The following is a 25,654-nucleotide window of genomic DNA, read 5'->3' as shown; positions in this document are numbered from 1 at the left end:
TTATTTGGCTCTACACGTGCATAAGAATACATTTAACTTACTATGAATGCATATTCACATAAATCTGAAGACATTTATCCAGGCACTGCATAAATGAGCACTGACTTGCACCGGTGGTGTTGGGAAGTGGTCAAAGAAAGTCCTACAAATTCTGGGTTTTCAGAGGGCTGGCAGCTTGGGCTGGGTTCTGATCTATTGGTTATTGATTTCTAACAGTTTTGTTGAAAGGACCAAATCAATACTGTTTTTTTCTGCCTTGGGTTGGACCCTACAGGCTCTCCTGGTTCCTGAAGAGAACAAGTATGCCAGAGGTTTTGGCCTGGTGTTAGAGGTCAGAGATCCCAGATTTGAGTATTAATTGCATGCTGTCCCCTCACATTGCCAACCACGCAGTACCAAGAGATGCTGCTTGGGTTCACATACAGTAATGATGAGCCCATTTGGTGGAAGCAGGGAGCAGTGGCTTTTATTCCTTTCTCCCCAGGTTGTTGAAAACACACTGTCCCCTATCACAGGGGAACAGAGAAACTTTGTCAAAAGTCTCCACCTCCCCATTTTCCAACCAGAAATAGCCATTTAATCATAACTTCATTTCCTAACCGTTCCTTTTCTTTCACACAGCTGGCTTTTTAATGGTCTGTCTCTCTTAATAAAAAGGTAAGTGGGAAATGGGAAGGCAGCCCACACAGGGGATGTTCTTTTCCTCAGATATTCACCACACACTTTCCTAAGGAGTTCAAAATCTAAAGCAGAGCACAAAGGTAACGGAGGGCTGCTTTATCTACTGATCTCGGTCTCTCTGTTCTTCCTACTCTATCAGCCTCCATCATTAAATCCTATTTCATAAACAAGTGACTTTCTTACCAGCTGCTTCCATATTCAACTCCATTTCATCTTGTGCCATTGCAGAACCTGTGTTTCGGAAACCACAATTAGTTACCATGGAAAGCAATTCAATAGCATAATAAATATGCTCAGAGGCCGCTCACTCAGCTACGTATTACAAAATAAAAGTATATGTCCTCTGGAGAACTGGATTGAGATCATATGCATATCTGTTTCTGGGCAAGTATGCATTCATTGGTGTACATTTAAATGCAATTCTGTGCTGTTTTCTTTCTATGCTGGTTGCATGTGAATATGAACAGAAGAGGAAACCAAGAAGAGATGCAGCCATGGTTCCTTGCAAACCTTGCCTTCCACTGAGTCCTCTCCCCCTTCTTATGCCTCATTCCCCTGAAGATATTCTCACATTGAGCCTCCAGGCTCTGCTGGGAGCTGCCTCCGTGCCCATCAGTTTTTCCCAAGTGTTTTACCACTTCCTGATGTTTTCCAGGCAATAGGCTGCAGCTGCAGCTCACAGTGTAGCCTGAAGGATAAAAATTGGTGCAGGAGTATCTCTCTTCTCATTGTATCACCTGCTTATCCCTGGCAGTTCCCAGGTTAATGAGATTTTCCAATGAAGGGTCTGCATTCATTACCTTGCTCAAAAAGTTCACGTACTCCCCTCAGACTGGAACAAAGAGCATTGAACACCAACAACTCCTTCACTTCTTCAGAGTCAATTAAGCTGAAAGATACAGCCTAAACATTCAGATGTGTTTTCAACTAAAAGAGGCATATAAAGATACCAATAAGAAACTGTGTTGTTCAGGGATTCAATAATGTGCAACAAACAGAGCTGATCTGGTGCCAGCCTCTAAATTACCCATTGATTATCCCTTTCATTAAATAAAATATTCAGTCAATGAATTGCTCAACCCTTTTTGTAGGAAACAAGCTCACCAGGTGCATTTCCAGCCAGTACATGCCTGTAGGCAGAGACATCAGGGTACAGCAAATGTGACCTTCAGACCCCATGTGGGAACTGCTCCTCATCCTTCTCTAGTCCTCACAAGAAAAGGGATCTCAAAACAAAAGCCACAAGATTTGGGGGACAAGCAAGTTTTGCTGTCAAAAGTTTGGCTCCCCACGCAGTTAATATGGTATTAAGTCAGACTATCTTGAGTAAAGCCTGCTTTTACATCTTTAGATTGATAATTGTCTTCTCCTGTATTTCAGTTGCTAGCTCTGGAGACGAGAACTAAGATCTGGATTCTTAGCCATAGAGAAAAAAGGCTGCTGACCAAGCCCCTGACACGTTTACATCACATGTCTGTGGGAAGCAAAGGAGGAAGGACCCCAGCCTGGCCCCAAATTCACTTTTCTCCATAGCTAGATGGGCCTTGTCCAGACTTGTGCTCTGAGTGCCAACCTCACCCATCCAACCAGCACAAACAACTCTGAGCCCCACTCACACCATGTTCCGATCACATTTCCTTAAACACAGAGCTACTAACACATCCCGCTGATCAGGGTGAGATTCAGCAATCTCACTGTTGCCAGTGCAAGATGGAAACTTTTGACATTTACACCTTCTGCCCACTGACCATGAACGAACCCCTGTGCCCCATGCCTCCAGCTCTATGGCAACACTGCTGGACATCATTACTTATGGCTCTCGGTCATGCAGGAAACAAAGTAGATGCTACCAGACATGACTTTTAACACAGATAATTACACCATTAGTGCCAGTGCCACTTAACAACTGGCAAATATATGCCTTCCCGTGTCCAACACCGGCACCATTTCCATGGGGATGACCCATGAGTTCTCACAACTCAAAGTTTACTGACAAAAAAGTAGCGATTGAATGGTGAGGAAAGAAAATGAGAATGAAGTGGGGGCTATGGAGAGGCCTTGTCCTCCCAGCCAGTACCAACAAGGCATAGGAAGCCTCACAGGCACAAAGAAGTAGAGACAAAACATCTCCTGTGCACTCCATTCCACTCCATGCCCTTTGCTCACACGGGCAGGAATCAGGGCTCTGAAACCACAGCAACAGTTATATCTTTATTCTCCCAGGCTCATCACTCCTCTTATTTCTTCTCTGAGACCAAACAACTACTGGTGGGGTTTCAACAAGTTTTATGCATCATAGCCAAGAAAGATGGCTTTGGCTTCCTCAGTAAGATGGAATCAGCTCTGTATGGAGCCAGTAAGTGATCCTTGGAAGGAACAAAAGCTAAATCCCTCTCCAGAAGTTGAATGCATCATCTCTGCAGACACATCCACCACCACCACTAGCATCACAACCCCTGCAGTGCTTGGGGTTCCCTAGAAGCTCTGTGCAACAGCTGTTTCTTGGTCTAAAGAAAGGCAACACATACTCAAAACTAGTTGACTGTATACTTTTACTTGTAGGAAAAAAAAGTCAAAACTACTTGAACAACCCCACCCCAGGTGTCAATTAACTTGATACTGAATCCAGCTGAAAAGCACCTGCTCATAGATATGCACAAATCCACCCACATCCTGCTCGCATCATCACCCGTGTACTTTGGTGGGAAAGAACACAGATAAACAACTGACTCACAAGGTCTTATTTCTCAGATCTCATGCAGTTTGGGAGTTTTCCTTGTAATTTTACATTAAAGTGCTCATTCCTTTTATAACCTTCATTACACATTAGGAAGAATGCACGCGGACCCAAATAGCCCTTGAACTTATAAATATGTAGCAATTGATGTATTCTATTTTACAATTACTGCAGTAAACAAATGAGATATTTTAGTAATGCTCGAGTGTGCTCTGTAAGTAATGCCTCTCATTGTCCTTTAATTGCATGTATTTGCTAAATGAGCTTTAAAACAGAATTAGCATTCACTGGGCACAGACTACCACATATTTTATTAAGTCTACAGGAAGCACGACTGTTTGCTCATGACATAGAGGAGGGGCAGCCTTCTATTACAGGTATGAATTACTGTTTCTTTGCAGAGAAAGCCTGGTTGGGAAGGTTAACTAGTTATTTGTAGTTAATAGATTATAGACAACCTATAGGGCTATTACAGCAAAGTAGTGCACAGAACACACAGAATTTGGCTTCACACCCAAGAAGTACTCAGTGGAATTACAGCACATTAAGAGAGAGAGTTTATAACTGGGAGATTAGGAGTAGTGACAAGACAGCAGTTACTTTGTGCTTGTTAAAAGGCATGTAAAGTTACAGATAAATAATGTAAGCCGGTATATCCATACTCACCATGCAGCTTATTGGGACGAGGGGGAAGCAAAGTGAGCTCCACAGGAAGGAACAGGGCTGCTTGTGTCCTGCAGACAGTTGGCTTTTCTTCCAACTAACCTCACTTTTGTGTTTCTCAATAGGGAAGTAAGCACACAAACACTTGGTGCAATGCTTGTATAATCACTATACAGCCAGTTTATGTTCACACTGCTGTTGTTAGACACCAGACAAGAACATCCCACATTGTGTTCTGGGAGCAACATCCAGACCCGCTCCTATTTCTCAGAACCCCCATTTGTGCCATTCTCAGACCATTCAACCATCACTCTTCATTAAGGCATAAAAATTAAGAGAACACCTTCCTATGCATTAGTGAATCACTGCTCACGAGCTGGAACAGTTAGCCCCAGATTCCTTCCTTACTCTGTAGGCCAAGGCACTGCTCAGACTCTGCTTTTATTCAGCCCAGGACACCTGGCAGCAGTTTCTGGCAGAACACAATCAGCTTTTAACAAGCAGCCAGGTCATTTGCCACCTGTTTTCATTGAGAAACAGTGGTGCTTTGCATATCCCCCTGGCCTGGCCCTGTGTTTGCAGGCCCTTTGCTCTGTTTCTCTGCTGAACTGAGTGCACAGGTGTAAAGAGGGTTGGGGTAGGAAGGGAGGAAGGATGATATTTTAAATGAAGCCATTTGGTAATAGGGGCTGGAAAGTCACTGAGGAGAGGGGAGCTGTATGTGAGTGACAGTGTTTTCCAGGTGCTGCCTGGAAAATACACAGGTGTTATAACAGGGTGTGGAGAGAGCATGCAAAATGAGGAACAAGACACTGTGCTTAGAGGAATGACATGGAGAGCTTCCTTAGTGGATAGCTCTGGCCTACAAAACACATCCTGACAGGTATTGATTCAGCAGAAAGTCTATAATATATAATAACACCACTTTGTCATTTTATATTCAATTATTTCTGCTTGGCATCCTTGGGATTTCCCATCTGAGCATCATGACCTCTCCCTTCTCCTTGAGGAGAGAGAACCCAAGGCTTGACTTTTGGAAATCCCAATCTACTCTTGCTACCTCCCCCTATCCAGACTGCAAAAGCAATAGGGGGAAAATCAGAAAGCGTGACTCCATGGGATGCTTATCTTAAAGCGTCCAGAGAAACTAAATAGCTACCTCAATGTTTTTCTGCTACTAGACAGCAGATGCAGATCCTTAATGAATGGTGTTCACATGAATCCAATAGCACCATTTATACTGCCCAGCCTTGATGGAGTTGACTCATTAGCTGTTATAAATAACGACTCCTAATATGCAGTCAGTGTACAAGTGCCTTGTATAATGATTGAGGAACAATCACTAACTAACTTCCCACTGATAATTTGTAAGATATTTGAATAGAAATAAGGTGGCATTTGCATATCTCCCCGGAAGGAAGTAATCTCCCTGAAAAATATGTTGGTTTGCAAACTGCATTCATTAGTCAACAACTTCAGCACGGTCGCCTTCACAAGGTATTACGCCAATACATGTGGAAGATTTCCTTTTCTTTTAAAAGCAGAAGGAGTCTCAGTAAGACACAGAAGAGCACAAAGGACTGCAGCAAGATGCGCTGCCCTGAGTAATTGATGTCTGCATCCATTCCAATTAGTTGTGCTTTGTTATAGAGGAAAAAAATAGGCACGCTACAGCCTGATAGCTATCGCTTAATCTCCATAAACAAACACCATTCAGGAGTTAATTTGAACAAGGAATAAGAACACTATTGCACACAGCCTGGATTATAAATTCCACCTGTGTCCACCCCACATCACTCATTGTATTCATGTTCTCTTTCACAGAGCAGACACTTTCACGAGCTCTGTACAGCAGCCAAGCAGAATAGCCATGTTGCTGAAGAGTTGAATTCCCAAACATTGCTTACAGGTAACAGCTCTTCAACAGACATTTTCAGGTATTTATTTCAAAACCCCAATCTCCTGTCAGTGTTCACCACTTGCTGATTTCACAAGGTATTGCTATATACAAAATCCATGAGGGAGTGACAATGACTGGTTGTGGTGGATGGATTCCTGCCATCCTTCTCCTGGCAGAAGCCCCAGGGAAGGCCATGTCCAGTGTCTACTTCCAACAGCTGCACACCTGGCTCTTAAATACTCCTTTGCTCTCAGGATTTGGCCAGTCTTCCAGATCATGATGTGTTCAGCAATCCTTAAATAATCTGCTCTCATCAGCGGTTGGCTCTTCAATGCCTTTTATTCAAGTGTTTCAAAGACTTCTAATTAAACCTCAAGACCCTTTTAAGATGAAGGCAGCATCCCTATCTGATACAGCCTTAATTGAATCAAGAGAGGTTAAGAGGCCAAAATACAGAACTAATTGGAGTGCTCCTCTAGGGCTGCTTCTGACCATTGGTTCTCCAAGGGCTGGTAGTGCCAAATTCCGTCCCTCAAAACACCAAGACTAAGTCAGGCTTCTGACCGATCAGATCTGTTGCTATAAGCTTGTAAACACTGAAGTTGCTGGTTTTAACTATATCTAGCAGGAAGAACAAAATCTGATAGATGTCAGAGCCTCTGCCCCAGGATCTGCATTTTCTATGCCACTTAATATTTTTCAGTATAAGTTATTTCAATAGATGTGGCTTGTTGGCCAATTTAGCAATATAAGTGCTGCTGCTGAGCTCTCAGAGCAAGCGGGTTTCAGGAATATGACTCTTAATGCTTCATAGAAAGTATTAAAAAATCATAAGCGAGTTTTCCTTCCCACTAATTGCCAGTTTACAGCTGTGTTCTCATGGCCTTCTTAAAGGACGTTCATCATTCAGACCCTTAAAAAACATACAAGGAGCTTAAAGAAAACAGTTGTTATGATGGATTGGATGCGGACATCTACTAAAAGACAGAAAATGGGAAAACACGAGCAACACCTCTGAGTTTTATGGGCAGACTGAGCCACCACCACCACTGCAATTCACTGCCTGCAGGCAAGGACTTCCATGGGCAGATAATCACTCACACAGCAGAGAAAGAGATAAAGAACCGCTGCTTTGCTCAGCGTTCAGTAGAGATAATTAATTGGGGGTCAATCAAAAAGTAATCCAACTCCGTTTAAGTCTGCAGCGATAAAATCATGACAGATGGGATGAAGGAGGAGAAATCCCAGGCTGGCCAGGCACACAGCAGCTTGTCCAGGGCTTCCCCAGCTCTTCCCAAGCACAGGCAGTGCTTCTGTAATTGGGTGTTTCTGTGATTTGGTGACCCTGATTTCTTACTCAGCTGTGGGCACCACACCTCTCATACCTAGCCCTACCATGCACCCTGTCCTTCTGAGACACACCAGGCTATTTAAAGCAACTTTACAGTAATTATAAGCTGCAGTTTCATCCGATTTTCTGCCCCCGAGATCCTCCAACTGGGATTTCCCAGTGAACAGCCTCTTTGGTGCTTCTCTCAAGCCAAGTGTTCTCTAACGCTCTCTTTTGTACTTTCTTAACCTGGTCCTTACACTGAAAATCTCAATACACAGACAAGCACACAGTGCTTTGAAATCTGGGGACAGGAGCCGGATTAAAGCCCCAATCACAACCTGATATCCCCATTGCCCACTTTAGCACGTGATTATGGATTTCAGAAAAAGGGCGTTTGCCCCCATTCCCCCATTCTTGTTTTTCTACCTTCAATATGACATCAAGGAGCTCAACCACATCTTATCTCCAGCGCTGGCATAAAGGAAATGAAGGTGACCCCAGTGGTGCAAGGACCCCGTAGATATTCCCGTATCACTTTAAAATAAGGCTCTGAGGGAGAAAAAAAAAGCCGTGCTAAGCACAGAGTGTGGAATATCACAACTCTGAGTAGGTGTTTATGGCTGAGCTATAATGGAAGTGCTGACAAGCCCTTCCCGCAGTGGTCCCAGCTGGCCCCTCTGACAACAAGTGACACGGAGCGAGCGGCTCTGATTCACCCAGGCTGTGTGCAACACGGTGGGGAAACAAGTCGGGGGGCTGCTTTGCTCTGCTGTTTTCCTTGTTTCTATTTTGACCCAAAGGCCGGAACATTTCAAATCGGCATCGTGTGCGTTTTATACTGTGAATATTTCAACATACATGAATGTTTAATCCAGCGCTGCTCAGCTGAGCTCAGGAAATTCGAAAATTATCTTTGTAGTGACTATAGAGCTTTCATAAAAACAAAAAACATTGTTATGTGATGTACCAGCAAAATAACGAGCTCAAATGTGCTGCGGCACCGGCTGCGTGCTTGCAATCAATTCTGCTTTGTACAAATGCAAAAATGTTCCCTTTGGGAGCGTGCTGGATTTCTGCATTTTCCAGTGTCTATGGAGCGTTATAAAGGAATCAGAAGCGACCCCAAGCAGATGCATATGGATGTTCCACCGTGTTACAATGTTCTCCATTTCAATACTGCTGCCCATATAAGTGAAAATAGCCCCACGCCTCAGCACGAAGGTGGCCGGGTGCAGGGTGGGAGCAGTGGATCCGCGGGTGCTTAACATCCTCGCTGCACAGCCCAGGCTAATGAGCTTCATTATTTAATAATAATAATCAGCAGCGTTTAATTAACACAACCATCGCCATCCATAAAATACTTTAATTACACCAGAGGCTGTTGGTAAGACATCAGCTTGGGGTGACACTGAGCAGCAGGTTCAGCTCTGCTCTGTGCGCTGAGCTGTGGCCACCAGCAGATAGATTTGCAGATGGATGGATGGACAGACAGATGGTGCTACGCTTGGTGCCTTCACTCACTGATTAACTACAAGCTAAAACTGCTTTAGTTTGTGCCCTTTCATTGATGGAATGGGCCATTCCCAATTTCCCGTTGATCGCCTCCACCCATGCCTGTGGCTGCTGTTGGGCACAGAGGGTCCCTGTGGTATAATTCCATGCCGAAATGGCCTAGTCCCTGTATGAGAAGTAGTTATTTAGGGGGACACACGGGCAATGCCCTGGGCTCAGCACCTCGTTGGATTGCATTGGGATGCCTCCATGGGAGCCCACCCGCAGCCTCAGCTCCTTCCTCACCTCGTGCAGTACGGCTGCCCCCAGCACCATGACTGCATGGTCCACCTGCTCTATCCCCACTCCTCATCCTGTTTTCAGTTGCGACCCAGAGCTACAAGAACAAGAAAACAAACGACAAGCGTCTGGTTTTGAAGCGAGCTCCTGTTCTGCGAGTTTGAAAACTTCACTTTTCCACGTAGGCTGCATTTTCTCCCTGGCAATTTGTGCTTCATCAGAAACGATTTGATTGTCATTTAGCATTATTCTCCGTGTGCTTTGTGGCTGGTGGAAGCGCTGCTCCCTGCCCCGCTCGCAGCTGCTGTGCACACAAAGCAGGATGCCACGCACCTGCCCTGCCTGCCCGCAGCTGGAGGCGCCCAGCAAAGCACCAGCAGTGACTCAGTGTGGAAATCAGCCTCTGTTCTTCGTGACTGCATTACGTGGCAGCACGGGCACGGTGGTGGATAGACGGCCTGTTACAAAACCTTTCTCCAACGCTTTCACAGCAGCGCTGAGACAAAGGAAAAATACTGTTTTAGAGCCTTTCATCCGTTCCTCGGCTTAAACAAAGTCCATTTTGTTGCTGTGAATAAACCAAATGCATTCCCAACTGCAGTTAAAACAGCATTTTGGGGCTTTTTGACCGCATAATACAGCTATCAAAAAAGCGTTAATTGCTTCTTTTGGAGAAAAAAAAAACCCAAACAATCTCCAGAATGCTGCCACTTCAGCTGTGTGCTGGAATGGTTTGATGGAGGTGAAGGAGCTCCCAGTGCCAAAGTCAGTACCGCTGTGTATCAGCACAGGTAAAAGAGAAGTTAGTTCCTGTTAGTAGAGAGAGATTTCTACATTGTACTGCAGAGTGTAACTAAGTGACATAACAAATGGTGAGGCACCTGCATCTGCCTGAAATGAGCCCCACCAAAAGCAGAAACGCAATTTGCTTCATATTCCAGAAGCACTGGATTTTCCCTGGGGAGTGAAGGAATGAACACACTGCAGCTCCACCCATACAAGGAATGATTAAAGCAGGAATAAAGCACTGTGTGTGCCCCTGGCAGCCCAAGAACCACAGCACCCAACCTGCCCACAGCTGCTATACCATTAAGCCCCTCCTGCAGTCATCCATCCCTTCACTGGGTTAAAATCATCCACATCTATACCATTTATACAAGCATCCTTCTTCGTAAAGACAAAGTGATGCAGTTAAAGAAGGAAGAACTCAGGGTTGTGAGTGGCTTTTTGTCCTCTCAGCTCTGAGCTGCTCAGTAAGCAATGCCAAACCAAAGCATCAGTTTCTCTCTTCTTTTTTGTTTGTTTTTATTAAGACAATCCCACAGCTGGAAAATGAAACATCCTAAATTACATCAGTGACTTCAAAGAAAAAAAAAAAAAAACTCTAGAAAAAAAAATCTTTACAAATATTTACATTTGTACAATACAAAAAACTAACAGCTCATTGCATATAAATATTACATTTGGTCTGCCAACGAGTGGCATCAAAAATCCCTGAAGTATTCATTTAAAGGGACCTGAGATAGCGGATGTGAAGATATGGGCATAAATATCACCTGAAAAATAAAAACAAACCAACAAATCAACAGAGAAAGTATATAATCCTAATACCTTTGTGCATTCTTGGAGTATTTTAAGTCATCCAGAGCATGAACTGTGGAGCATAAATGTGGCGAACGTCGCTGCTCCAACACCAGCGGTAAGGAGCGGTATTTCTAAGCAAAGTCTGCTGTAACAACTCATGTAGGAATGAAAAGCCTCTATGGGTATTTCTATGGAATAACTAACCGTCAGGCTGAGATTTCTGAATACATCCGAGCAGCCGCTGCTCTCAGGAGGCGCTTTGAGGGGCACAACGGCAGCGCTGGGGTTTTCCAGAGCAGCAGCTCCTGTCCCATCTTGCCCAGGGCTGCCAATGCAAAAGGCAGCCCGAGAATGGAGCGGCCGCCCTTAATAGTCCACGAGGTTGCAGGTTACCTATTTTCCAGACAGCTCCACATCTGGAAGTTCACCAATGTGGCTGCAGTTATTTCCCAGGAGTAGCAACTCTCCAACGCAGCACTAAGGAGTTCTTCTATCAGGTACCCACATCCATGCACGTAAATGTATTTAAGCACCATTTGTATAACACTAGAGTTAAGGCTGTGACAGCAATTCCACCGGGAAGGTTCATGGATCCGTAGCACAGCTGTGTGCGTTTGCTGTGGGCTGAACTTCACATATTAAACATGTACAAGCTCCCAGCAGGTCTCTGTATTTCTAATACTAAAGAAGACAACTTTTAGATGAAGTTTGCAGGCTGTTACTGTACAGAAAGGAGTTCTTGCTGCTGTTTTTTTCCCCCCAAAGGTGCACACCTCCAATATACTAATATCTGAAAATTATCTATCGCACACGCGTAGTAATTTTCTATAATACATTTGTAAGAACACAATGATGGCTCCCCATGGTCCTAATGGAGATTTTTGCTTAGGTTGGTAACTGCTCCTTCGGTCTACGCTGTAATGAGCAATTCATAACACTTGCCATAATGATTAAAAGAAGTAAATCAAGATCTGCAGGTACACAAACACACCACTAAAACATGGAACTCGTGACACAGCACAGCAACGCCCCGCAGGGCTGCCAAGACATCCCTACACCGACAGCTATTTGGCTTTCCCCAACCTTCACCACCCAAAGTATTCCCAAACGCTTGCCAAGGTTATCTTGCTTTCTGAGGTCAGCAGAGCCTCCACCATTGTCAAAAGCAATGTGTTTTAGTCTGTCTTTCCATGTTTTATAAACTGAACACATCTTTTTTTTGCTAGCACGCAATGTCTGTTCTTCCCAGGGCTCATCTCGCTTTGTGCAGAAGTGGCAGCTGAGGCGCACATTTCAGAGAGCACTCAGGGAAAACTAAGATATGCAAAAAGTACAACATTTTCAGCAACTGGAAATCATCCACAAATTACTTCTCGGTGCTTCTGTTCACCCACAGGGTGGAGCCACCTGGGACAAGGCAGTGACTTCTGCTTACTGATCTGCAGCTAACTTCTATTACTGGAGAGCATAACCCAAGATCGCTCCAAGCCCAGAAGCAAGCACAGTGTGCTCTCTCTTTATTAATAAGAGAGGCAGTGAGAGGGATGAGAAAGAGGAGATACGATGGGTGTATCCCAGGCACCTCCAGCAGCTGGGGAATGGTGCTAACACAGAGAGAGGAAGGTATGAAAAACATGGGAAGTGGTGGGAAAGTTCATCTGCCAAACAGGAGGTAAAAGAGTGAAGCCTTTACAGCCCAGCTGAAATAAGATCCATTGAGATTGTGGAATTCCAAAAGTATAATAAATAACCTATGGGTCATTAACAGGAAGCTAAAGAAGAGGGGTGGAACACAACAAGCAGAAAAGCAAAAGATGACAGAAAATGAGAAGTGGGTAAAGTTCAGGCTAAAGAGACACAACAGCACATCAGAACTGCAAAGGGAGCTTGGTCATTCACACTCTGGTCCAGGAAAATGTGGGAGTGGTACAGAGAGCAGATCTGTAGCCAGAAGAAATCCAAGAACACAGACTTTCAGCCCCATCACCACAGAGCATAAAGCAGGGGGCAAGGATCTGCTGCAATGACCCCTGGGGCAGAAGCCCCTTTTCCAGAGTGCCCAGTGTCCCCAGTGCTCAGGAGAAGGGCCACACAGCTGGAAAACACCTGGCCTCTCTTATCTAGAGAAAACCTTGCTTGCATCTTGCAGCACAGAAGCTCAAGAATTAAGCAGCAGCAGAGCCCCAGGCCTACACACACACCTTGCTAGCCTTCAGGGATCTAATAACCAGGCTCACAAACCTATTTCTTAGGTCCAATTTTGGAGTAGACAGCACAAGGCTTAAACCAGCTCACTGCTGCTCTACCCGCAGGGCTACCTGCAGCACTAAGTGGCTCCTGGCAGAATCTGGGATTTGAGAGCAAGAATGCAAAATGCCATAACATTAAAATGATCCCACAGGACGAGGCGATGAGGAATCATGTGCCCAACTCAGAGAACGCATCCAGATACAAAACCGAGTAAAAATAACATCTCTAAAACCAAGTTATTCTTCATGCTTACAGAAAAGTTCTCATGCACAAAAAAAAAGCAGGATTTTGTTTTCATTTTAGATAAGCAATAGCTCTGTTGTTCCAGCACACCCTGCTGCCTAGCTCTTAACCATGTAACACGTATGATTAATACTTACGCCACAGCAAAGTGATGCTTCACTGTTATCTTCACAGTACTTCATTACATAGAAAAGATACATTTGAGAATATGTTTAATATTATCCTAACTGTCGCTAAAATACACAAATTATAAAATGATTTATCTGGAATCCATGTATTTATCTCCCGCACAACCCCTACACAAAATAAATATGTAATGGATCTTCGGCCAGTCAGAAATATATGGAAAGCATTTCTTCTGCATTTCAAGGTTTTCAGGCTTTAGAACAGAAACCATAGTGTTTACATTAGCTCAACAGGACTGATCTAAAAGAGGTACAGCTCTGACTATGAGCTGATGTATAACGTGCTATTCCTGGTTACCATATGTAGGAGGAGCCATCAGTCAAAGAAATAATACATTATTATTATTTTTTATATAAATATATAAGCATATATATATATATATATATATAAAATGAGAGAGAGATGATAGGACAGCTATTTATATTTTAAAGCCCAGTACAGAACTTGCAGTGCCTCTGCACTATATTTCCACCAAGACACAACTGAATTAAGTTCAGAAACGGATTATGGCTGATCCAAAACAGCTGATAAAGTGTGATTTTTCTAATGTACCATTAACTCATACTAATGCTCCGAGCAATTTAGGGTATACTTTCCTCCATCACAAAACTAAAACTTTGCCTTTTTTTCAAGTCATTTTGTTTCTAACGAGGTTCTGGAAAGTGAGATAAAATAGATAGTGCTTAATATAGAAAGGCAAAAACTAAATTCTTTCTGCATTTGAGGATATACATGGGTCACTCTTTGCTGCCTGAGGTTTTCCAGAATCATTGACCAAGCCATGCACAGAACTTACGGATACTGGATGAAAGCTTTTGTTTGTTTGTTTTGTTTTTAAAAAGAACATTGAAAAACTCCACCAAAGATTTATAATCTCTTTCTTTCCTTTTCTTCTCTCAGTGTAATCTAAGTCACTCAACCGAGCTGGAACTGTCAGATTCTTTTAGACAAAAGAAAACCAAAGTCCTACACACATTCCAAGCAGACCCTGCTGAGCAAAGAGGCTGCCACCACCAGCTCAGCCTACACAAAGCACCTGCTCATGGCCGCTGGGTTTGGCACCCACAGAAAAGCCTCTAGGTTTCCCTCGTATCATCACATACTACTACTACCACCACCAAAATGATTTCCGATTTCAAGTTAGCATTCTGCAGTATCACAGCAAGACAGTGCAATACGAATTCGCTTCTGGAAGCTTGAGACACCAGAGTCAGTGTGGAGGATGGAACAGCAACTTCCCAGCACTGCCAGCCACCAGAGTTCTATTCTGCTTCCCCAGCAGCTCCAAGGGGCAAACTAAAACAAACACAGATTTGCACTGAGTAAGTGGCAGCAGAAACATGTGGGAGACAGTTGGCCTATCTGCACTGACAAACTGCCATCTGCTGAAAACCTTACGCTTCTGAAAACTCTGATAATTACTTAGATTTGTTTTCATTGTGTCAAGATATCTTTACTACACAACTTGGTGAACAATTCAATCCTTCTACAGCTCCTTCTTGCCAGCACTCCTTCAACACGTACTGAATAATAGCATCTATTTTCTTTTAAATTTCCAGTAGTTGTAAATAGAGGTAGCCAAGCTACTATTAAAAATCACGTTATGCTTCAAAGAGGAGGAACCTTTCAAATGTTGAAGTTACCACTTAGCTGCACAATCTCTAATAATACTATAAAAATATGAGAGGACAAAAAGAAAATAGATGCAAGTAACTTTTGCATTTGGCACCTTTTGTCTAGATATTCATACTTCTCAAGTATTCTCTTTTAATAAAGTTAATGCACACATAGGACACACCACATCAAAGGTTTGCTACATATTTACAAGGCACCAACCCTTTGTCACTTTTTACACGAATAAAGAACTGATAGAAAGCACATCAGGACCCTCATAACTGTAGTATGGACATACTTCAGTTCAGCACAATTCACGACTGTTTGGCCTGGGAAGATTAAAATAATCCAGATCCTTCTTACAATATAGAAACTGTAAACATTTTATAGCTGCCTTTAGGATTGGTGTATTGTGCAAAAGTTATAATTATTACTGTGTATAAGGATTTATGGCAAAAAACCACATAAAAACTCTGTAAGAAGGTGCTATTTCTATAATACAAAAACAAAACAAGGGAGAGAAGTCATAACCATGATTCAAAATGTAACGTTCTTATTGAGAAGCTGGAAGCCTCTTTAATGCGATGAACTCGTAGTGTGTGGGGAAGAATTTCTGTAATTTAAGGCCTAATGAATAAGGCTTTGACCAACGAAGCGTGGAGATCTGAAGTTTTAAAACAAACGCAAACTGACATAATGGAAAAGCACCACTGTGAAACGTGAGTGGAGTCCCCGCACAACTTGCTTGGTAGATTTTCTGGTAAAATCCCTGCAGTAGAAGGCCATTGAAGTTCTATTTAAAATTGTTCCAAAGTTTCTCATCTGTCAATAATTCCATCCCATGAGATGGCTGACCCTGGCTTTTTCTGTCATTTTCCGCACCCTGCCTGACCTGGAAGTACCAAGGTTCAAAGGATCCTCGGTGTGCACAAAATTGTCATTATCAGAATCGTCGTTATACAGGACAGTTCTCCTGCCCTCATTCCTCGTCCTGATTCGAGGCGGTCTACTGAAGCGGCCTCCAAACACGTTTTCACCAAACTGTCCTCCAAACAGAGTTTCAAATTCGTCATCTGTAATTCGGGCACGTTTTGCTCTGGTGGCTCCTCGTGAGGCTCCTCTGCCTCCTCGGCCTCTTCTTCCACCCCTGCCACCACCTCTTCTTCCTCTGCCACAGCCTCTTCCACCTCTACCACCTCTTCCCCCTCTGCTCCATCTCCCCCATCTCCCCCATCTACCTCTCCTCCCTGTCCCTCTGCTCTGCCAGGTCCTTTTCCCACTGGTGAATTTTCTTTTGATTTTTCTTTTGGGCTTTTTGGATTGCACAACTTTGCTGTAGTCATGGTCTCCATCAATGTAATCCTGATCTGTTCTAGATGTTGTTTCAGAGTCTGAATCAGAGCCACTTCTGCTTTCAGAACTTGAACTAGATCCTGATTCCCCGCTTTCTGATGAAGACAAACCAGATTTCTCCTTTAATTCTCTTTTCTTCTTTTCTTCTTCCTCTGCGTCTCCCTCCTCTAGATGTTCATCTTCTGATGCACTTATCAGCTTCCTCTTCACTCCTGTCCGAGGTTCTCTGCCATCACCATTTGTAAGTGGTCCATCGGGAGAGTGATCTAAGCAAACACAAAATCATCCAGTTATCATCATAATAACGTTTGAGCTAAACTGGGCCACAGAAACTGGGATGCACCTCGTATGTTTTTGTGGCATGCTCTGCAGATGATCCAACTCTGAGCTAGCCACCAGAGATGACCTTTATGTTTTGTGTATGCAAACTGGTCTTCTAAGAGAAAAATGTATTGGACCAGAAGTAAATACAGTTCATCACGTACTGAAGCACAGACTATAGACTCCCTTGACTAAGAGTCCAATACAAACCCACTTAACAAAAGGAGAACAGAGTGACATGCTTGGACACAAATGTCTAACAACACTTCGACAAATCCAAAGAAAAAAAGCTCCAAAATCTATTCCAATCCCCTCAAAATATCCATTAAAGCAGCAGCCTGCAAGTAGTGCTTGTTTCCTATCAAACAGGTTCTCAAAAGGCTCAGAAAGCATTTGTGGCAAATACAATTTCAGAACAGCAAACAACCCAAAAATGCTCACTGGGATTTCTGAATGCCTTGAATTAAAAACTACAGTAAAGCGCTTTGCTGTCTTGGGACCAAAGTTGTTTTTAGGGTTACTCTTCACTGTCAGGTTTGTAAATACCTTTTTTCACACCGGATACAAAAAGCTCATCTGCCATACACAGTACTGCTATAGCACAGTAGCATGGACTTGAGAAAGACTACAGAAATCAACCAATGCTCACTCAATGCCTACCTCAGTGAAAGTTCTGATTGATGAACCCCAAAGACAAAACAGTGAAGGTTTCAGACTGTTTCCACTTTTAATTATCACTCCTCATTTCAAATATAATAAAAATATATATCTTTTAAATTGGAGTTATTTTATTTATCATCCATTTCAACTTGATTACTAAAAGGATAAGGTTTTGGGGTGGAGATTCTTTCAGCTTTTTTTTGCCTTTTTGTCACTCTTGATGAAACTGTACTTCTCAAGACATTTAGGAACAATCAAGCTTTTCCACCAGGAGAAATTTTAAAGGACTCCACTGAATTACATGTAGCATTATGTGCATGCCACCGTTCAGACAACAAGAACTGCAAGTAATAAGCTAAATTACTTAGAGTATCGGTTGGGGCTACAGAATATTAGACCCAGGCAAGAATACCAAAAGATCAACGAGAAGCACCAGCTTCCATTTCTAGTGAAATCAGTCATGGAAGGAATAAAAAAGTTATGTCCCACCTTGTTTCACTGGTGTCAGTTTACTTCTGACTGGTTTAATTTTCCCTGGATCAATGGTACCTCCACTTCGGTTCTGTGCATTAGAGCCTGAGGAAGATGGCTGGACTTCCACTTCTTCACCAGTGGCTGAACCCAGAGGTTCCTCTGTTGTATCTGAAACTTAAAATGGGACACCACTAGCTCAACAGAGTATCTTTCATTCTCTATTTATACATTTGAAATACATATATAATTTTGGGAAGTTCTGTAGTTAGTTAGTGGCCTAAAAGTCAGGAGGTTAGTCTTACCAAGCTGCCTCTCCAGTCATGAAGAGACATAGATTCTTCCACAGGGTAACCCAAAGTAACTTAATGTACTTGTAGTTGCCACATGAAGGAAGCCTATGTACAGGAAGTCCAAGCTCAATTAATTCTTAGCAAGGACAGGCCAAGTTACCTTATTCTCTGAACCTTATCAATAACTTACCAACAAACAGAGGGTCATGTTCTGCTAACATGATCTACAGACCACGTATTTACATGACTTTGCTGCTTGCTTGTTCAACAGGTAAGTTTTGCACGTGTCTCGTGAATACATTTAAACTGAATATTAAATATCCTAAAGCTTTTTCATCATTCTGCAGACAAGCTGCTAGGGGAGAAAGGATGCCTATTAGAAAACTTCTCACCATGAGATGAAACTGAAGAGCTGGTCCTAGTCAAAGGCAATGAGGTATTCTGGTTGGTTTTAGGTTGAATCTTCATTTGCTTCTGTTTCCCTTTTGGACTGAAGACACAAAACATCCCAAAGAGATAAAATTGTTAATACCAAAGGAATCAATAACAATAATTTTCCCTGCAAGATGTCGGTTTGTTGGGTTTTTTTGCATTGAAGTCATAACACAAATGATCTTTGTCCCCTCAGCGCTTGCGAAGATGTAGTAACACTAAACACAGTTACAACATCCTGTTTGATAAAAGCATTTCAGATTTAAGAGCAAGACATGCGAGGGTTTTTTTTGTTGTTGTTGGTTTTTTGTTTTTGTTTTTTTTACTCTTTCCTTTTGAAACTGGAACACTCAGTTTCTGTAGATAATGTATCATACAGGAAGTGTGAACACAGCACTTTTTCAACCTTTACTAAATTACAGCAAAAATAAATTTGCTTTTTCATTTTATCCATAGGGATTACTTATAATAACACAGACTTACAGTTAACAGAATTTGGCATGGAATTTGTGCTCATGACTTCACCATCCAAAAGAACAAATGTATCAAGAAACAAGCAATACCATCACTGGCTGCCTATTTACAAAAGTTTGTCTACTGCTGTTATCACGTATCTCAAATGATACCGACAGCACAGTTTACTAGTATTACGTTACCTAGAGGCTCTGCTAGTTGAGGGTGAACTGCTGCTGCTTCTTAGTCGTTTTCGGTACCGGGGCCTTTTCCTCTTCTGGCATTGCATTGCTGACTTGTACTCAGAGATGATATTCTTCATATGATTTTCAAATAAGGCAGATAGTCGAAGTGTCATGCTGTAAATCTGGGGTGAGAAAGCATGGCCATACTTAATAGAATTTCACTAAATGGAAGATCAGCAAAAAAGTATAAAAAACTGCCCATACATCAGCTTCTCAGTGCAAAGGAAAGGTTCATGGTTACTACAACTAGAAAGCTCTTTACAGACAATTTCCATTCATGATATATGTTTATTCTTATGACAGAAAGTGTTTATCCTCCTTTCTTAATCACCATAAAGCATGGAAGCAATCCATAAAATAACTTGAAGTACCAAGGGGGAAAAAAAACCCAGCAACTCTGTTGTCCCCTCATCTAAGCATCTGGTTATAATTCCCTAGTGAAGAGTCCTTTCACTCATCCCTTTAGAGCTGCAGAGTAAAGCTACCTGAAGTGTCTTCACTCCTAATTTTTATAAGTCAGGTATCAAAATCTTTAATCTACTTCTTTGTTTTCTTTCTAGGCCACACCTCTGACTACCCCCATTCCTAAATTCACTCGTGTCTCTCTGACTGTATTTCGGACTATTCTGTTCAAAATTTTACTTTGAATGGTTTTTTTATTTATAATTGTGTAAACTCACAGTTCAAACTGAGCACATACAGAAATGAAACTTATTTTCTTTCTCATGTCTACACTCTTCTGTTGCATACAGTCTTAAGGATGTCACATAAATACCATCAAGACAACAGTATCAATATCTTATACCTCTTCCCATTTCTTGCAGTCTTTCTGAATACCAAACTTCTTTGACAAGGAGTTTTCTTTCCATTCACACAACTTAATTCCTGTCCCCTGGCTCTTACATTGCAGCAATGTCTCCTTAGCTCTGGCATGTACTGTCCTGCCCTTCTTGCCTCCACTTGGGATGCTGTTGCCAAGACAGTAAAACAGACTACAAAACCTCAGGATGTTGACACACATTTGGCAGTAGATGAACCTACAGTGGCAGAAGGCCCAGCTGTGTGCCCCAGCCCTCCCACAGCGATCACCCCATTGAGGCACTTCACAGCATTTAAGCAAATGGATATTGATGGACCACTTTATTAAAGTAATTTGGGAGTTGACTCACAAGCTGTTCAGTTATAAATACACAGGGAAGTTTCCCAGGGGGTGCACAGCAGTAAATAATGCACCACCAAACTTAATCTGACATCAAGCACATATAAAACACCCTCAAATTATCGGTCTTATTGCAACTCTACTAATATTCTCTCTTCTCAAGCAAGCAAAAATTATTAGTCTTTATCTTCAGAGCTTTCCCCAACCCACCTTTCATCCTTCACATACTTTATTCATGCAAGGCCAAGGTATTTGTAAAGAACAACTTTAAATTTTTACTTACTCGAGACTTTTTATTAGGAGTGTAAGCTTTAGAGTTGCAGAATATTAAACGAATATCTTTGTAGAATTCCAAGGGACTAGTGTAATTCCCTGCTTCCAAGGTTTCTTTCACAGTGCTGAAGTCCATAGGAGTGTCAACAATATCTCGATAATCCTATAAGAACATTCAAGAATGAAGGCTGATAATAACAATGTCCATGGCAGACAACTGAAAACATCTAAATTATAGCTTACAACAACGGCTGTTAGGTAATTATTTCCACCTAGGACAGAGATTTGAGAATTACTGAAGCTAATTCTCTGAAAACATCAGTGCACTGAACACGATCATTCCAGTTCATAAAGGGGAAGACTGGAAACATGTTCAATGTGGAACTTTGCCAAAGGATGAACATTGGCTAATTAAAATTTTGAGTGTGGAAGTTGTACTTACAGGATAAGAGAAGAGGTCAACTGGCTGCCTGAAAGGTTCAGAGTCCTCTCTTTCATAAATCAGATTTAACAACTGCTTGCATTGCTCTTTCCAAGCGTCAGGACTTCCTTTCATGGGCTGCCTTCTTATTCGTCGTCTTACCTGCTGGGAAACAGATATATTCAATCATCTTTCAAAATACTCAGAATTTTCACTTTAAGTTCCTATTACTTTACTAGTGTTCTGATTTGAAGTACATTTCCATAATTAAAAACAGAACTGCAAGAAGTTAAAGCATAACTAATGGCACAGCAATAAGCAGTATAAAAAATACAGATAAATGCTTTTTCTGGCAATAGATAATTACTCAAATCCATACAAAGCACGCAGTATTTCCGATTCCAGCCTGCTACTGTTGTCACTTTTCCCTCAGTTCTGATTGCATTTGTTCTAGATATCTTTCAGATCAAACAAACAAACAAGATTCTTCAGCAACATCCTTAATCTGGCAGCACTGACATTTGTGTGAACTGAATTCACACAGTTTGAACTACCAACTATAGGCTGATGAAAGATATAAACTATTTCAGAACTAAGTGACTATTTCAGTACCTGTTCTACCTGTCTTTGTAAGCTAAACCAACCAGAAAGATTTACTCACTCGTCGTTTTCCAGAGGAAGTTCCTGGAGCATCTGAATCTACATCTACTTCTGCCACCTAAAGGAAAAGGTGATGATTACACACATGAAAGCTTCTGTGCACACAGAGCAATGGAAACAAGGAGGGTTAAAACAAAATAACAGCTAATACAATTACAAACTACTCAATGAAAAAACAGTTTAGAGCAAGAGAGAAGCCAGTTTCAAATCACAAGTTACATAACTTCAGAGTAGAAAGTAGAAAAAAGGCAGAAAAAACACTACATCTCTTTTCCAATCCAAATTTGCTTCCATAGAAATTACATCTAAACATCTGAGAAATATTAGTGGCTTGTCTTCAATTCTTGAGAATTCAGCTAAGTCTCAGTCTTGCTGAGTGACATACCTCTGCCTAAATGCTCATGCCAAGAGCAGCTGTACTGAGCGTATTCTGACTTCATGTAGTCTCTTACATTAAATCCTGTAACTTTTTCCAGATACTGAATTTAAAAATATAAGTTCTCACAATCATATTTAATGGTCTTACCTCTTCCTCCTCATCGGTACTGCTCAGGTCTTCTGCTTTCACCTTATTATATATATCTAATATATCCGTACAACTCTGATCCCTGTAGAGCAATAGGAAATGTCAAAATATATAATTCATTTTCTTAGAAACTCAGGACATCAGGTCTGTGAAGATGACAAAAAACAAAATAAAATGCCTACCCAATGAAGCGAAGTAACACATCTGTAACGATTTTGGCTGCTTTGACTATAGGACTGTCTGGCTCATTGAAAGTCCTGGCGTTGTGTTCAATGTATCGTACCTCCCACATCAGTGCAGAGATCCTCCTGAAACAAAACCAACAAAAATGAAAGGGAAGGAGAAGAAGGGGTACACCATTCACCTTCTGATATCAGTAGATATTCTGAGTTAAATAAATAAATAAAAAGAATTGAGTAATTCAAGTACACAGGAAACAGGTTGCCAGAACCAGAGGGGTAAGAAGTTTCTGTTCAGACACCGCTTACTGCCCCATTAAGTGTGCAGGTTTTGTGGCCAAAAGAAATGATCATCATGACGTACTTTCTACAAAGTCAAACAGAATCTCACTTCATGCTTTCAGTTTACCAAATATGTTGCCTAAGTGGCATTGCATGTTATTTAGCTAAAAATACTTTGCTCAAATAGTCTACAGAAGATTACAGACAAGAAAAGAAACAAACTGACCTATAAAACCTGTTTTCAAGTCTCCTCCTGATTGTGGTGAGGTCAGTTGGATAAGCAACTACAGTGCAATACATGGGATAGGCACTAAGGTCCACTGGAACAGCAAAGGGATTAGAAATATCTGAAAGACAAAAGATCGAAGTAATTCAGTAACATCTCATGATACCAGAAGGAAAGTTATAAAATAACTAATGGGGGTTGGAACTACATGATCCTTGAGGTCCCTTCCAACCCAGGCCATTCTGTGATTCTAAGTGTGAAATAACTAGATGCCTTATAATACCTTCTGAGTTTCCTTTCTAAGAATTCAGCAAAAATAATACATGGACACCACATACATTCAACAGAGTCTTATCAATTATTTAGCTAAGAACTTTTTGAATACTTCATAACAATTCCCAGCACGGCACCTTATCTACTATCCAGTCATGTGTAGCCACACTGACATCCTTAATACTTCTCACCAGACATACCAAGAGAAAGAAGTTGCTCAATTCCCCGAATTACTCGTTCACATTCTTCATCTCTGGAATGGGCCCCCCATTCTCCTTCCTGGGGTTTGTAGAGAAGAGCTGTCAGTTCATCTGGAGTCACAGGGACTCCAGCACCAACCTCCTCTGGATAAGCAGCTAAATATGAAGAATTCAATAACAGTGAGTACTGGCAGTGACACAAAACTGTTTTCTTTACATACGGATATGAATTCAAGACATACTTACTTCCTTCTGGAATTGGCTCCATGTCCCACGGACTCATTTTCTCTCTTTCATTATTGTCCCAGCTTTTAAAAATAAAGATAAAACACAGTCAAATACATAAATTATTTCATTTTTCATCTGACTTAATATAATAACAAGTATTTTTCCTCCCATGCATTCACGGTGATGGTATTTATGATAGAAGTGTTGCTTTAGGAATAAGATAATCATTAAATACATTTAAAAAAAAGCAGCTTATTATATATTTAAATGGAAAAAAGCATCCAAGTTCCTGAAGTATACACCGAGCACGTAAACATGTCTGATATATTACAACTATGTAATTACTTACTGAACAGAGTAGCACTGGAAGGAACTATCAGGGTATTCTGCCTGAAAAGGCTGCTGACTCTCCACAGTTCCAAACCACCAAGCATCATCTATTATACTGCGAAACCTATCCCCTATAAGGAAAAAGGACTTTTGCAGTATTTATCATTTCTCTTTTCTGTTACAGGAATTGTAGTAAACAGCAAATAAAGTTTCCAGTGATCACAACAGTATCAAGTGTGACACAGTCTTTTTGCATCATGTTATAAAGATGCTGCACATCATCTTACAAATCACAAGCCTGGCTCTAAAAAGCCAGGCTGTGGGAGTGCCATAGGAGTATCAGGGAGTTACAAAACACAAGATTTGTAAATTAATTACAAAATAAAACTTATAATCTTCTAGAATTTTCACCACAAAGTAAAACTATTAACGGAGTATTTAGTAAGATTATTTTACGTTAGGATAAACACTGTTTGAAAAAGAATTTGTATACCTAAACATTAGGATTTGTTGTGATGTAAGCACTTCTACCCTCATTTCAATGTCTGAGATATTCACAGTAATTCAGAAAAACACAACCACCAATTTTCAGCCTATTAAGCAAGCAAAGAAACTGCAAAACATGGAAGTAGAAGTCATTACCTATTTGCCAGTTCCTCTCTTTGGCTTCATTATAAAACTGATGCAGCACAAGGAAGTCAATAACATCCGGCATATCATGATACCTTTGTGAAATAGAAAAATATTACTTCTGTTACTCACAAGCATTGTGTCACATGTACAATACAGTCTCCAAACACAAACATTCATGCATTTTCTTTTCATGTTTGGTATAATAAAGAATTCATGCCATCATATCTTGAAAGAGAAGAAAGAAAAATGGGGGAAGCTTCCAAGCCTCAAGAAAATTTCTTAAAGAACACCATCAGAATTTCAGTTACTCACTTAATGGAAAATGATTCTCCTGTCATTTTGCCTGTGATTGGATCTAGGAATGCGAGCTTCAAGCAGCAAAGTGTAGGGGGCCCAACTTCATATTTAATTCCTACAGTCTTCACAAATTCTTGTTCCTGTCAATCAATGTGCACAGAACAACAGCATTTTAACACGCTTACAACAGAAACATCCACATTAAGGAACCAAACCTATAAACAACAAATAAATGTTTCCACTTTGCAGCCCAGATAAATTCACCCATAAAAGTTTACTTGACCAAAAACTAAAAATTAATCAGTCTCCTTAAAAAGAAAACTGAAAAGATGTTCACAAATACACCAAGGCTCTGAGCAAGACGCCCACAACTTACTTAACTTTTGTGAGAAGATTTTAAGGCAAGCTACTTTCTGTTTCAACTACACTGATGGCACCAGGGGTTATTCCTGACTAAAGCCAAGGCCTCTCACCCTTGTATAGCAACATACAGGGGATTGAAAAGGAAACTCTTACTTCTGAAGAGAAAATTCAGTATTAGCTTTGTACAATCACATCTTGTCAACCATAAGCAGGTGTTCAAATGGGTATCCTAAGTGAAAAAGCATTTCCTTATTCTTTGAAAGGCATCCTGGTGATGTCTTTGAAGATTACAGGTGGAATCACTTTGTACCTAGCACTAATGTCAGGATATTTTTCCAATAAAGCAATTCTTTTAATATGCATATGAATATTAACACTTATTTGTGCTCTTTAC

The 25,654-nt window shown here is 41.4% G+C and overlaps 1 protein-coding gene across 9 annotated transcripts in view; it reads right to left on the bottom strand.

Moving 5' to 3' along the window:
- Positions 1-10,381: 10,381 nt before the first annotated feature.
- The window catches only part of BRWD3 (bromodomain and WD repeat domain containing 3), a 50,852-nt gene continuing 35,579 nt past the window's right edge, over positions 10,382-25,654 (bottom strand). For 2 of the 9 annotated variants that reach the window (XM_015860503.3, XM_085544638.1), the window contains 15 exons: positions 24,913-25,037; positions 24,610-24,692; positions 23,987-24,098; positions 23,656-23,717; positions 23,410-23,565; positions 22,937-23,057; positions 22,432-22,557; positions 22,250-22,331; positions 21,725-21,781; positions 21,085-21,225; positions 20,653-20,805; positions 19,169-19,332; positions 18,473-18,570; positions 17,806-17,964; positions 10,382-16,601 (listed from right to left, as the gene is read on the bottom strand). In XM_015860503.3, the coding sequence (XP_015715989.2) occupies positions 15,808-16,601; positions 17,806-17,964; positions 18,473-18,570; positions 19,169-19,332; positions 20,653-20,805; positions 21,085-21,225; positions 21,725-21,781; positions 22,250-22,331; positions 22,432-22,557; positions 22,937-23,057; positions 23,410-23,565; positions 23,656-23,717; positions 23,987-24,098; positions 24,610-24,692; positions 24,913-25,037 (2,433 nt within the window). In that variant the 3' untranslated portion in view covers positions 10,382-15,807. Of the gene's footprint in view, positions 16,602-16,678; positions 16,772-17,805; positions 17,965-18,472; positions 18,571-19,168; positions 19,333-20,015; positions 20,179-20,652; positions 20,806-21,084; positions 21,229-21,724; positions 21,782-22,249; positions 22,332-22,431; positions 22,558-22,936; positions 23,058-23,409; positions 23,566-23,655; positions 23,718-23,986; positions 24,099-24,609; positions 24,693-24,912; positions 25,038-25,654 lie in introns of those variants that run through there. The other 7 variants (XM_085544641.1, XM_085544642.1, XM_085544644.1 and 4 more) reach the window with 6 other exon arrangements.

The sequence above is a fragment of the Coturnix japonica genome, chromosome 4, assembly GCF_054131305.1.
Source record: "Coturnix japonica strain WE chromosome 4, WE-NBRP24, whole genome shotgun sequence".
In the NCBI taxonomy this organism is placed as follows: Eukaryota; Metazoa; Chordata; class Aves; order Galliformes; family Phasianidae; genus Coturnix; species Coturnix japonica.
The sequence above is the reverse complement of the archived record's forward strand: the minus strand, read 5'-3'. Positions and strand labels throughout refer to the sequence as shown.